Source organism: Podarcis tiliguerta (assembly GCF_965153285.1).
Source record: "Podarcis tiliguerta genome assembly, chromosome: 14".
In the NCBI taxonomy this organism is placed as follows: domain Eukaryota; kingdom Metazoa; phylum Chordata; class Lepidosauria; order Squamata; family Lacertidae; genus Podarcis; species Podarcis tiliguerta.
The window spans coordinates 4,045,544-4,058,717 of record NC_139547.1 but is presented as its reverse complement, the minus strand read 5'-3'; the positions used below and the strand labels follow the sequence as shown (position 1 = coordinate 4,058,717).

At 42.3% G+C, this 13,174-nt stretch overlaps 1 protein-coding gene across 6 annotated transcripts in view; it reads left to right on the top strand.

Annotated features, from left to right (window-relative positions):
- The window catches only part of VPS13C (vacuolar protein sorting 13 homolog C), a 103,609-nt gene that overhangs the window by 72,118 nt on the left and 18,317 nt on the right, over positions 1-13,174 (top strand). For all 6 annotated transcript variants that reach the window (XM_083412915.1, XM_083412914.1, XM_083412913.1 and 3 more), the window contains 12 exons: positions 978-1,367; positions 2,435-2,539; positions 3,218-3,382; positions 5,397-5,525; positions 6,783-6,916; positions 7,049-7,175; positions 7,928-8,163; positions 8,394-8,544; positions 10,282-10,422; positions 11,588-11,669; positions 11,755-11,824; positions 12,907-13,018. In XM_083412915.1, coding sequence (XP_083269041.1) covers positions 978-1,367; positions 2,435-2,539; positions 3,218-3,382; positions 5,397-5,525; positions 6,783-6,916; positions 7,049-7,175; positions 7,928-8,163; positions 8,394-8,544; positions 10,282-10,422; positions 11,588-11,669; positions 11,755-11,824; positions 12,907-13,018 — 1,842 coding nt within the window. The remainder of the gene's footprint in view (positions 1-977; positions 1,368-2,434; positions 2,540-3,217; positions 3,383-5,396; positions 5,526-6,782; positions 6,917-7,048; positions 7,176-7,927; positions 8,164-8,393; positions 8,545-10,281; positions 10,423-11,587; positions 11,670-11,754; positions 11,825-12,906; positions 13,019-13,174) is intronic.

Sequence of the window (13,174 nt, the reverse complement as noted above, 5' to 3'; positions counted from 1 at the left end):
GTGCGGGGCGTTCTGCTTCAGAGCGCCCAGTGCTCCGGGCAGCAGGCTGCTATCCACAACCTAGGGAGCCCTGCGGGAACTCCCGCGGGCTCCTCAGGCTTGCTGATAGCTTCCTGAAGCCTGGAGAGCGAGAGGAGTCCGTGCGCACCAACCCCTCTTGCTCTCCAAGCTTCAGTGAAAGCCTGCATTCACCCCATAGGACGCACACAGATTTCCCCTTCATTTTTGCAGGGGAAAAAGTGTGTCCTATAGGGCGAAAAATACGGTAACTTGAAAATGCCAGGGATGATTTGATCTTTCATAGAGTTGCTTCCGTCTTGTGTAATATATTTTAAGTTTGGTATGACTTGAAAATCCTTGCTCATAAATCTTAATTCCAATTGCCTGTTGTAATTTTAAAACCACTTTGCATTAAGTGTGTCTTTGTCTGTGAAGTGAACAGCCTTATGATTTTTGCATATGATTGGATTATTGCAGTTCTGAAGACTTGGAGGTATAACTGGCTCATTTTTTAAAAAATTCCCAATTTTGCTACTGTTTCTTCTAGCAGGACCTGGGTGGGTGAACAGAAGGAGGAAGAAGGTTACTGCACGACTTGCAACTATGCTATAGACCAGTGTTTGCCCACCTGCTGCCCTCCAGATGTATTGGACTACAACTTCTGCTAGTGCCAGCCATTACAGCTGTGCCAGTAGAAGCAGATGAGAATTGTCCAAAACAGCTGGAGGGCACCAGATTGGGGAAGGTTGTCATAGACTCCTGGGGTCTTACGCTGAGATGACTGTGTGTTTATTGCAATATTCCTAAAGCTGTTTCTTTTCTACATAATTTTAAATTGTGTTAAAAATGGGTTGTGGCTTATGATGTCCTTGTGCCAGTTTTCTGACCGATATTGCTTATATTTCTTTCTTTAGAATAAGAAAGATGTGCAGATGTCCTTGAGTGTAGATACTATAATTTTTGCTGGTTACTTTTAGGGAACAGCAGAGGCCCATGAACTGCCAGAAGGGAGCACTGCTGATGTTCTTCATTCGAGAATCAGTGGTGAAATAATGGAACTAGTCCTGATAAAATATCAAGGTAAAAACTGGAACGGACACTTTCGACTCAGTGACTCGCTGCCAGAGTTCTTTCCTGTGTGCTTCACATCAAATTCTGCAGACACGACAACAGTTGATATATACATTCACATTAGGAAAGTCGGCAGCCGGATGGTTCTGTCTGTGTACAGTCCTTACTGGATCATCAATAAAACCTCCCGTGTTCTGCAGTACCGTGCTGAAGATGTGCATGTAAAACACCCAGCGGATTTTAGGGACATTATCTTGTTCTCCTTCAAGAAAAGGAACATTTTCAGTAAAAATAAGGTATGATGCCAAGTTCACATATACTGGCCTTTAAGGGGTAGGCTTCTTATCTTGGGTGCTGGCTTTCCTGGCTATTGCAAGAGTTGCTGCTACAAGAGGAAATGGAGCCAAGAGGGTGAAGAGGGGTGCTTAGCAAGAGCTGGTAAATTCTACTACCCGCAGCAGCTGCTCTCGCTGAGGGAGGTTGCAGGTTGCTATCATGGCAGGAGCCGGGGGAGTTCCCAGGAGAAGTGGGCTACAGCAGCACACCCTGAAAGTGGCCCTCAGTATCAGCAGTGCCAAAGGAAGTGAGACTGTTGAGGAGCTGCATATGCTACTGGAGTAGGTGCAGAGGCCAGCATTAGATGGCAGCAGTGAGGAGGCGGCATCTGAGGTCCTGCCATGGGGCCATTGCCTACTGGTGGGCGATGATCCCTGGGACAGCTTCACCCAGGTGGTGAGGGCCTGCAACCCAGACACACTCTGTGGCCTGATTTGGAGGAATTATGGGTTGGGCATGTGAAAGTGACTGGGCTTAAAGGGGGCATTTGGAGGAGTGAGGGGAGGGAGGAAGGTTAATCTAGGACAGGCAAGAGTGATGATCTGTGTGGTACCCAATCTGGGACTGCTGGCAGGGAGTGGGAGGACTTCTTCAAGGGATGGAGTGGGGGCAAGAGAACTGGTAAAGGGACACATACATGAAGGAGGTGGGTAGCCCCCTATGCATTAGAGGGAGAGAGAGAGTGCTGCTTGAATTGGAAGGGTAGCGAGGATTAAAAGGGGTTCTTTGAAGGGAGAAGGGGAAAGTTGTCTCTGTGTGATACCTGTATGAGGCAAGGTCCTGAGTAATCTAGAAGGGGGACGGGATATGTACGTGTTACAGCTGAGAGGGAGGACTGGGGCAAGTGGGGACAAGGAAGCCAGAAATGAAAGGCTTCCCAAGTGCGTTGTCTCTGCACATGAAGCATGTTTGTTTTCCTGTGATCCCTGGAATAGCCATTAAATCATCACAAAGCCTGTGAAGCAGATGAGTGTCCTCTGATTTTGGCATCTAATAATATGGTTTTTTCCCTCTCCTCCTGATGTAGATCCAGTTAAGCATCTCCACTAGCACGTGGTCTAATAGTTTCTCTCTGGATACAGTAGGAAGTTATGGCTGTGTAAAGTGCCCAGCTAACCTTATGGATTTTCTGGTAATATCTGGGTTCTGTACTTCTTATACTAATTACTGTTCATTCCAGATGCATAGAACAACATCCATCTTGAATTTCAGTAATAATTTAGGGTGCACGAGGCCATGTTTCTGATACTTCTTTTGCTCTCCTTGGTGTCCTCTGTGCAGTTTGATATATGGAACATAGCACAGACTATGATGCCTGTCCAAAAGCAGAGAGTGATGTTACATCTTTGAAAGGAAGGGATTAAAAAACCACCCAAACCAAGCCTTTATAGACCATGTGGCAGTAGAAGACCACAACAATAGTGAACTTCCCTTCTCTAGGCTGGTTTATATTACTTATGTGCTAGGAAATGCAGGCAAAAGCCATCACATTCTGATCTTTATAATTTCAGTTCACACAGCCACAGTGTGCTTGTGAGGAACAAAGGAGTGTTTCTATGTGTGTGCGCTGTAAGTGAGCTAGAGAGATATTCCTTGCAGTTAAACTCTTGAGCCCTTGAGCACCATCATCAGATTGTTCTCAAACCCAAATGAGCAACTAGATGGCTTCTTCACTTTTTAGATAAGTAATCTACATTTGTTCCTTGCCTCTCATTTAAACCTGAAGAGCTGAGCAGTCAGGGAAGGGAAAAAGTTTTTTAAACACTGTATGGTGCTTATATTAGTATTTTTAATAATATCATCTTTGCAGGTTGGCGTTAGCATTAAAATGAGCAGTTTCAATCTCACTCGGATAGTTACTTTGACTCCATTCTACACCATAGCAAACAAAACATCTTTCGAGTTGGAAGTGGGAGAAGTGGGAGCTGATGGTTCACTTCCTACTAATAAATGGAGCTATTTCTCATCTTCAGAGGTAATTTTTAAAGCAATGTTTCTCACTTTCACATCACTGAAAATTTCCGAAGCACATTTGATTTTATTTGATCTGAATGCTAGAGCCTCTAGACCTAAAAGGAGTCTTGCTTGGACCATAAGAAAATGGCAACAGATAAATGAGCAACATATCCTACCTACTAGGATTTCTCTCTTCTGTTCAGGAATAATAATTTTTACTCTCTGATATAATAAGGTGAACAATTCCTGTCAGTGACAATCTTAATACTGTGCTGTAACATGGAACTATCACGATCTATTTATGTTGCAAACAGTGTTCAAAACTCCCATTGCATTTTGTGACATGGAATTTCATTAGCACGAGCTGTTTCTGATCTCTGGGTGCAGTACTGTACCTAAGATTTCAGATTAAAACTGCAGAGTAGAAGGAAAGGAGGACCTTTTTCTCCTTCCACACTTACAGCTACTCTGAAGACCGGAGAAGAGACTTAAGAATATTAGGGGGGTAATAGAGGCACATTTGAAAAAGGGGAAACAACAGGGTTGCGAATTAATTGGTCTAAATAAGAGATTGTGATATTTAACTATGATGAAGATGAAAAAGGGAAATTTTTGAAGGAAAAAAGATATAAAATTAAGAAATGTAATAAAGTACTTGGGAATAAATACAACAAGAACTTTAGAAAACTTAGAACAAGAGAATGTTAACAAATTAAAGAGGGAAATTAAGGAAAAGTAGTCAAAGCTGGGGAGAAATACGGGAGAAACACACTTTGAAAATCTTGTTTATAAGGATAAAATATAAGTTAGTAAGTTAGTATGGTATTTAACACCAGTTAGATTAAATCAAATAAGGAACATTCGGTGTAATGTTGGAGGGGATGCCAGGAAACTGGGACTTATTTTGACATGTGGTGGGGGTGTAAATGTGCACAATTTTTTGGCAAATGATGTTTAAGGAGATAACAGAAATCACTGGGCTAAAGATGACCGAAAATCCAGAGGTAGCATTCTTCTCAATTTATGATGGGGTGGAAGGTTTGCAGGCTGTGAAGGACTTGCTCACAAATTTATTGATAGCTACACAAATTATTATAGTTAGGAAGTGGAAGGGGCAAGGTGAATATAAAATGGAAGAATGATATAAAGAGGTGTGGGATTTTGAGCAGATATGGAAGGTATTTGTGTAATTTATACTGTTAGAATGGAAATGGATCAAACCATTGCAAGAGGTGTTGAAATTTTGGGAGGTTGGATAATAATAATAATTTATTTGTACCCCGCCCACCTGGCTGGGTTTCCCCAGCCACTTTGGGCGGCTTCCAACAAAGATTAAAAATACATTAAAATGTCACACATTAAAAGCTTCCCTAAACAGGGCTGCCTTCAGATGTCTTCTAAATGTCAAGTAGTTGTTTATCTCTGACATCTGATGGGAGGGCATTCCACAGGGCGGGCGCCACTACCGATAAGGCCCTCTGCCTGGTTCCCTGTAGCTTAGCTTCTTGCCTTGAGGGAACCACCAGAAGGCCCTCAACGCTGGACCTCAGTGTCCGGGCAGAATAATGGGGGTGGACAAGCACCTTCAGGTATACTGGGCCGAGGCTGTTAAAATGGATAGTTACAATGGAAGGGTCTTGGGGGTGGGGTACACATATTTGTTATTATTTATTTATTAATTATTATTCCTTTGTTAAAATAAAAACAAAAATAAAAGGAAGAATATTAGGGCGTGGGCAGGGGAAGGAGTAGACCATGTAAAAAATGAACATAATATTTTAGCTGCAGTTCATTCATTTTCAGCTTTGTATTTTTGTTATTAAAAAAGTATGCCTAGACATTCCATTATTGTGCCCATAACCTGGGTATAAGGTGCCATTTAGCTCCTAGCTTTCATATCTCAGTTTCTAACACTGGTTGCAAATCTCATCAGTAATGGATCCTTTAAAATGTTTGGTGTACTTCTGTTTTAGATGGATATATTGGATATATTGCCAATTTTAAGCAGAAACTCTTTTTATTTTGCCCACTAGTGTCTTCCATTCTGGCCAGAAAATTTGTCTGGAAAACTGTGCATCAGAGTGATTGGCTGTGACCGTGTGACCAAACCATTCTTTTTCAGCAGACAGGACAATGGGACTCTGTTGAGTCTAGAAGAACTGGTGAGAATATGGCATTTTTTATTCCCTGTTGTGCTTACTTTAAAACATGGTCATGAACAATATTTGTTTTTAAAAAGACATATAAACCAAACTTGCAAATAAATGCACAAAAGCTACTAGCTTGAAACTGTTTTTACTAGTCTGCCTGGGGATCAGGGTTGGAGTGACAGGAGGCACAGAGAGCTTTGTCTCTCTTCTAGCAGCCCACTGCATTTCTATGCTGTGAGCAGAGATGGGATGAAGCACTTTATCCCTCTTCTGCCTGGCCACTCGCCTGCATAAAATTCCTTATCACATGGCTACCACGTGAAGATTTTAAAATGCAAGGCTGATCTAAATGCTTAAAGACTGCAGAAGTAATAGATCCTCCCACCTGGTGCTATCTAAACGTTTACAAGAACATAAATGTTTTCACAAGTGACTTAAAATTGGTACCTTGGTGGGCTTTCCTGCATAACGTGTTTGAAGCTATAATGCTATTACTGAGAAGACCTCACTCTTCATAGCCACACAGTTTAATTTCCTGAAGCTACAAGATCCATGTTCAGGGCCTGTTCTGTAAATCTCAGGTTCCTTTGGATAAAGCAGCCATGATGTTATGGTTAGCTAGTAAAAAGGGAGGTTAAATATAGCCATTGGTGCTGCGTGGTTTCTGGTTATTCCCAGGAGCAGGAATAATATTGGTTGCTGGATCAAATGCGGTAAAGCTAAAATTGGATGCATTAGAAGTGTAGCTTCCAGCTTGGATTACTGGCAAGAAGCTGCTAGCAGCTTTGAGAAGGGAAGAGACAGAACTCTCACACTCCATTCATTTTGGGTTACCTCATCTGGACTCTCGTGTGAGCCCCATTGTAACAACCAGAGTTGTCTGGTTGACCAGCAGCTGTTTGTTGCTACTGTGAACTACTTGGTAGAAGTATAAACTCTAAAAGGTACGGTGAAGCTCGAATTAGGCTATGTGGATATCAAGCCATAGCTTTTCGTACCGTATCCATTTACAGTGGTACCTCAGGTTACATACACTTCAGGTTACATACGCTTCAGGTTACAGACTCTGTTAACCCAGAAATAGTGCTTCAGGTTAAGAACTTTGCTTCAGGATGAGAACAGAAATTGTGCTCCGGCGGCGCAGTGGCAGCAGGAGGCCCCATTAACTAAAGTGGTGCTTCAGGTTAAGAACAGTTTCAGGTTAAGTACGGACCTCCGGAATGAATTAAGTACTTAACCCAAGGTACTACTGTATTTTATTTTCAACAGAGCTCAGGGATCCTGGTAGACGTGAACGTGTCTGATCATTCTACAGTTATTAACTTCTCAGATTATCATGAGGGAGCGGCACCTGCTTTGATCATAAATCATACTCCATGGGCTTCTCTTAAATACAAGCAGAGGTATGTGAAAGAGCTTTCTTCCATCTTTTGAGAGAGGTGCTTTGCTATAGGATGTATAATATTTTTAATCTGAATTCAGTTGCACTTTTGTTCATCCATAGCTAACGTTGTGTTTCTATTTTATCCATGCAGTGGTTTACAGGAAGAGATGGAACTGAAGCCAAGGGGAATGAGGCTGTTTGCCTGGGCAGATCCCACTGGAATAAGAAAATTAAGTTGGGTGTATGCACAAAACTCCGGAGAACATGATCTTCTTAAGGTATTTGGTGTCGAAAGAAAAATCGGTCAAGTCTGAACTCCATGGGAAACCATTTCTATAACAATCAATAATGCCCCTCAACTCAAAACTGTTTCTGCACTTCTATGCATCATTGGTACCTTTCAATGTATTACGACAATTCTGTTTCTTCTTTAACTTTCAAATTTTAAAGTCAATGTACAGTGGTGCCTCGCAAGACGAAAAGAATCCGTTCTGTGAGTCTCTTCGTCTAGCGGTTTTTTCGTCTTGCGAAGCAAGCCCATTAGCGGATTAGCGCTATTAGCGGTTTAGCGGCTATTAGCGGTTATTAAAGGCTTAAGGGATTAGCGGATTAGCTGCTAAAAGGCTATTAGCAGCTTAGTGCCTTAGAAAAAGGGGGTGGAGAGCGGAAAAAACCCCCAGGAATCGCAAGACATTTTCATCTTGTGAAGCAAGCCCATAGAGAAATTCGTCCTGCGAAGCACCTCCAAAATGGAAAACCCTTTCGTCTAGCGGGTTTTCCATCTTGCGAGGCATTCGTCTTGTGGGGCACCACTGTAATTATGTAGACAACCGCAGCTTGTAGAAGGCTTGCACTTCACATACCATTCATAACACAACACAGCAGTGTTCATTTTGTTTGCATTGCTTGCACTTGCTACAAGCTAATACAAATTAATTTTGCTTTAAAAATGACAAATGTGTGCCCAGTGTTACTTTAGTAGGTTCATTTTGTGTTATACAGCCTCTTCTTTTCCTTCCTGCCAATCCAGGATGAGTGTGGTCAGTTTCCTTACAACTCCAATACTCAGATACATTGGGTCTCTTTCTTGGATGGACGCCAAAGGGTGCTGCTTTTCACAGATGATGTTGCCTTGGTTTCTAAAGCCCGGCAAGCAGAGGAGATGGAGCAACCGGATCAAGAAATAAATGTTGCTCTTCACAGTGTTGGGCTTTCACTAGTCAACAACGAAAACAAACAGGAAATTTCTTACATAGGAATCACCAGGTACTGTTCATAAATAATAGCTGGCTGCCTGTTAATTCACAGAAGTCCTGTTTTGAAAATCAGAGCAAAATCGGTTCTCATTTTCCTAAAACAAATATTTGTCTAAGCACTGCTCCTTCAACCATGTAAAGCTTAAGAAATTTGGATTAGTTAAAATACAGTGCTGTGGATTGTTTTTACTTTTAAAAAAATAAAGGTTTAACTTAATCACCAATGTATTTATTTTTCAGTTCAGGCATTGTCTGGGAATTAAAACCAAAGCAGAGGTGGAAGCCATTTAACCAAAAGCAAATACGCCTCTTGGAACAGGCATATCAGAAACATATTTCTGTGCGAGGTGCGGAGGCTTCTGATTGGATTAAAATAGACAACAATTTTGAGGTATGCTGCGGTATCACGTACATGTTGCATTTATGCTACTGAGCACAATAAGAAATTTTGCAAAAGTCTTCTGTTCATAAATGTTCGTTGCCTTATATGGGTGGAGAATGTCGAGGCTTTGAACAACTCAACAAAAAGCTGATCTCTGAATCCCTGTCAGATAATTTTGAGAATGCAGACTGGCACCATTGCTCCTTATTTTCTTGTATATAGACCTAGGAAGCCATAATGCTTAAGAACTATCCTGCATGTGTATGCAGAGAAACACAAGGTATCTGAGCACAGCAAACCAAATAGAGGAGATACAGTCAGGGGTGTAGGAAGGGGGGGGCGGTACGCCCCTGGTGCCATCCCGGCGGGGGAGACAAAGTCCTCCCTGGGTGGATCTCGCCGCCGCGCCGCAATCCGCCCCCACCGGGAAGATCACGCCACCGTGCTGTGATTGGCCCTGCCTGGAGGATTGCACCATCATGCCACGATCAGCTCCTGCCAGGAGGATCGCGCTGCCATGCCGTGATTGGCCCTGCCGGGAGGATCGCACCACCGCGCTGTGATCGGCCCCCGCCAGGAGGACCCCCCCCCCCAAAGGATTGCGCCAATCACCCTGCTGCTCTGGGTGCTGTAACGGCTTCCTCCGCCACTGGATACAGTATGGACAAGCAAGCAAAGGCAAATGTGACACTGTTCAGCATGGCGTAGCCAAGTGACTCTAGTTATGGGAAAAGCATGAGACAAACAGACATAATGAGCAAAACAAGGGGCGTTTCCTTGAGAGCCTCCTGTTGAGGTAGAAAGGCAGCTGCCACTGTCCTGTCAGTGTTATCCAGCTCCTCGGTAGCTGAACCAATGTCTTGCTCCATCCACTGTCACTTTCCCATTTGGTGAGTCAAGTGTGTAAGAAAGGTTTCTTGCCATATCTTTTTTTAATCACCCAGAAGGCCTTCCAGAAACTTCTAATGGAATGCTGCCCTCCATGCTCCTCTGCCACCCAGGTCTTGTCGGCTTGGGTTAAGTAGATCATGAACCTGGGAAAGATTGCAGGGGAGATCCAGGGATATTTCCTCTGTCACCTCAGTGGTCTGCACTCCTCAGGGCAGCCCCTAATGGCTGCTGCCCACCCTTGCTGTTCTTGCCTGAATAGGTTTGTCAGGAGCAACTTAGAGGAGTTGGAATTTGGTGCTCAGCCAAGTCTGGAAGTCTTCCATGCTTCTACTTGACTAGCATCCCTAGGCAAAAATGGCAGCAACTGACAACAGTTTTTAGTGGTCCAACTACATGATATTTCTTTGCTTGAGCTGGGTTTACTGCCAGAGAGAGGAGATGAGATTAATAGCAGCTGCTGCCAAGGCAGGCTATTAAGTTTGAACGTGTAAGCCCCAGGCCTGGGTGAAAGCTGCACATTTGGGCTTGGGGAGGGGAATGAGAAACAACTTAGGAACTAGCATGTTTGCTACTAACCTGCTGGTGACAGTTTTGAAAGCTGCCGAGCACCTTGAACGTGACAACAGTCCTTGCCTATCCCAAACAATTTGGTGGTCTGTAAGGTCACTGAAATAATGTTCTGCCCTTCCCTGCATAAGGGTATGGAAGCACTCTGCTGTTCAAAGGGGCTCTTACTGGGCCAAACCCATCCCAAAAAGGCATCTAGGATCCTATACGAAATACCTCTCCATCCCAACAGCGTGAAATTGAGGGGTTGTAAAGAACAGGGGTTAAATGTATATGCGTGTTTTTCAGGTTAACTTCAACAAGATGCCAATGGAAATGCGCCTTCCAATCAAATGTAACATAAAGCGAGATTTCTTATCTGGTATACAGATTGAATTCAAACAGTCACCTCACCAACAAAGCTTACGGGCCCAGTTATACTGGCTTCAGGTACAAATCTTTGATTTATTTATTTTTTAAGGAAACCTTGGTGTTATGAGGGATAGAAGTAACTGGTCAAGGAAACTGGAATCTTAAAGATGGTAGTCATGGACTGTATAACGGTTCTCTGGAACCACATTTGTTCTTGGAAAGACTGTGGGTCACTAAATGATTTGTCGTTTAGTTAATTATTCACGAGAATTTTAAAACTATACTTCGTTTAAGCACAAAGCATTCTGTACATTTTGTAAAAATTAAGAGCCAAAACCCTGCAAAAATAATCTTATTTCTTAATTGTTTTTTTATTTAGCAAAGATAAGATTTTGTAGGTGCTGACTTTGCTTTATTTTGTGTAGCTAAGCTAAAGGAGCTTGAAATCCTCTGCCCACTTACCTGGGAGTAAGCACCATTGAACTTAATGGGGCACATTTCTGAGTAGACAATGTATGATTACAGGTAGATTGCATTTTATGTTGATTTGACTTACACGATTGCAGCGTCATGCGGATTGTCAGAAAATAAATAAATGCAGAGTGGGGAGAAAAAATAGGGTGGGAGAGCAGGAAAGAATGACAGACAATCACAACAGCCATTGGAAGAGTATTAGAGTGTGTTTGGAGAGTCGTAGGGTGGAGAGAGTGGAGGAGGTTGCAGAGAGGGTTTTTTTTTTTAAAAAAAAAGCTATATTTCTAAAAGCTTGAGAAAATAAGAAAAAACAATATAGTCAGCATCGAATATCAAGCATTTTTAATATAAAAACTAAAAGTAAATTAAGAAAAAGAAAAGACTTCCTATTTTCTATTAGTTTTAAAAATTTATGCCAAATTTTATTCCGCAAAAACACACAACTTTTCTGCTTTCCACAAACCTGTCTTCAAACTCAGATATCACAACCTTTTCCTTCTTGCGCAAAAATCCATAAGGGATTTCCAAGAGGTTGGAGAGAGATCAGAGGAGGCCGGAGAGAGTTGTGGAGGAAGTTGGAAGGATTTGCTGATTTTTGTGGGGTTTTTTTACAGTTTTCTAGGGGGTGCTCTGGCTTTACATGATTTTGCTTAGATGTGCAGTAGCCCAACATAGGATTAAATCTGCCTGTACTCTGCTAAAATAATAGTCTTGATTAATGTTTATCATATATTGGCTTCTTATATATTGGTTTGTTACTCCCTTGAAGGTCGATAACCAGTTGCCTGGTTCAATGTTCCCTGTTGTATTTCATCCTGTAGCTCCTCCAAAATCCATCGCATTGGATTCAGGTAATAATATTTTTAACATTCTAGATGCAGCAAGAATCAGCCACTTATGAAACAGGTATTCATTTCACCTCTCATTTTTCCTTAGAACCACGGCCATTCATTGATGTTAGTATCATCATTAGATTTAATGAGTACAGTAAAGTGTTGCAGTTCAAGTAAGTAAAATATACTTAAAGGTTTTTGAAACATAAGCCATGTGAATCTTACTCCTAAATAAATTCTTAATTCTTAAGGATCGGAAAGAGGACCAAATTAAGCTAGAGCAGGGGTTGGAAACCTCTGGCCCACAGTCTTAATTAGGTCCAGCTTGGCCTGCAAGACCCCTTCCCCCAAACCGCGCCCACCTGCTTCACACCTGATGTCACATCTGAGGGGCAGGTCCTGGGCAGGAAGAGATGCAAATGCCCATGCAAAACTGGGAGCCTGAAAGCATGCTCCCTATTGTTCATTGGCAGTGGAGGTTTGCTGTCACTACTGGTTAGCTGATTGGCGGTGAGAGCAAGCCTGTTGGGATCCTCTGTGCTACAAAATTATCAGTGGAGAACTCAAAGCTGGTTTCCAAGTCCCTGCCTATCAGGTGATGAGCAGTAAATTCAAGTCTCACATGGCTTGGATTCGCTGTGCTATAAAGGAAAAATGGATCACCTGTTGTCATAGTGATGCCAGGTGACTGACAGGCCCACGAGGATAGGAGGAGCCCAGGATTAGGCCAGCTGGCCACAGCTAGTTCCCCACCTCTGAACTAGAGTGATTTCATGTTTCAAAAAATATATTTCCCACATGTAAAATTTCCTCTAGAGGACTAGAATGGCTCAAAACATTTAGCTTTAATTGAGGGTAGAAGCTTTCTGCATATACAGTCAAACCCACAGATCATTTAAACTGGAATTGCTTAATAAAATATTTTAGTTTGTCCACCTTCATTGGGACTGTGAAATGGTTTCAATAAAAGTACTTTGAATGAAATGGTATATGGTGTGGCATGGACCATCTGTGGGTTTGGGCCAAATCTGTTGAGAGGAGCTAACCACAAGCCTGTGGAATTACCCACAAGTTTTCCACCACTTTATTGTTTAGTCTCCAAGGAACTCTGGCATTGCAGGTGCATCACAGGTAGCTGCATAAGCAGAAATGGTCCAGTATTTAACTTGCTTTGAAATTAAATATTAACCACAAAAAGGGCAGTTGGCCTCACGGAAGCTGTGTTGTCAGTTACTTGTATTTTCCTTTTCCTCAGGTATTTCATGGTTCTAATCCAGGAAATGGCTTTGAAAATAGATCAGGGATTCTTAGGAGCTGTTATTGGACTCTTCACGCCATCTACAGACCCAGAAGCTGAAAAACAAAGGGTAAGGTCTGCTTGGGACATCTCATATGTTGAGCTGAAAATCTGTTTTTTAAAACATGCCAGTCTATGAAAGCACAGAAGAATACTAATGCTAGATCTGACCATAGAAATGACTAGAGAAAATAAATATTTTCAAGACAGTAATTAGCAACATGGG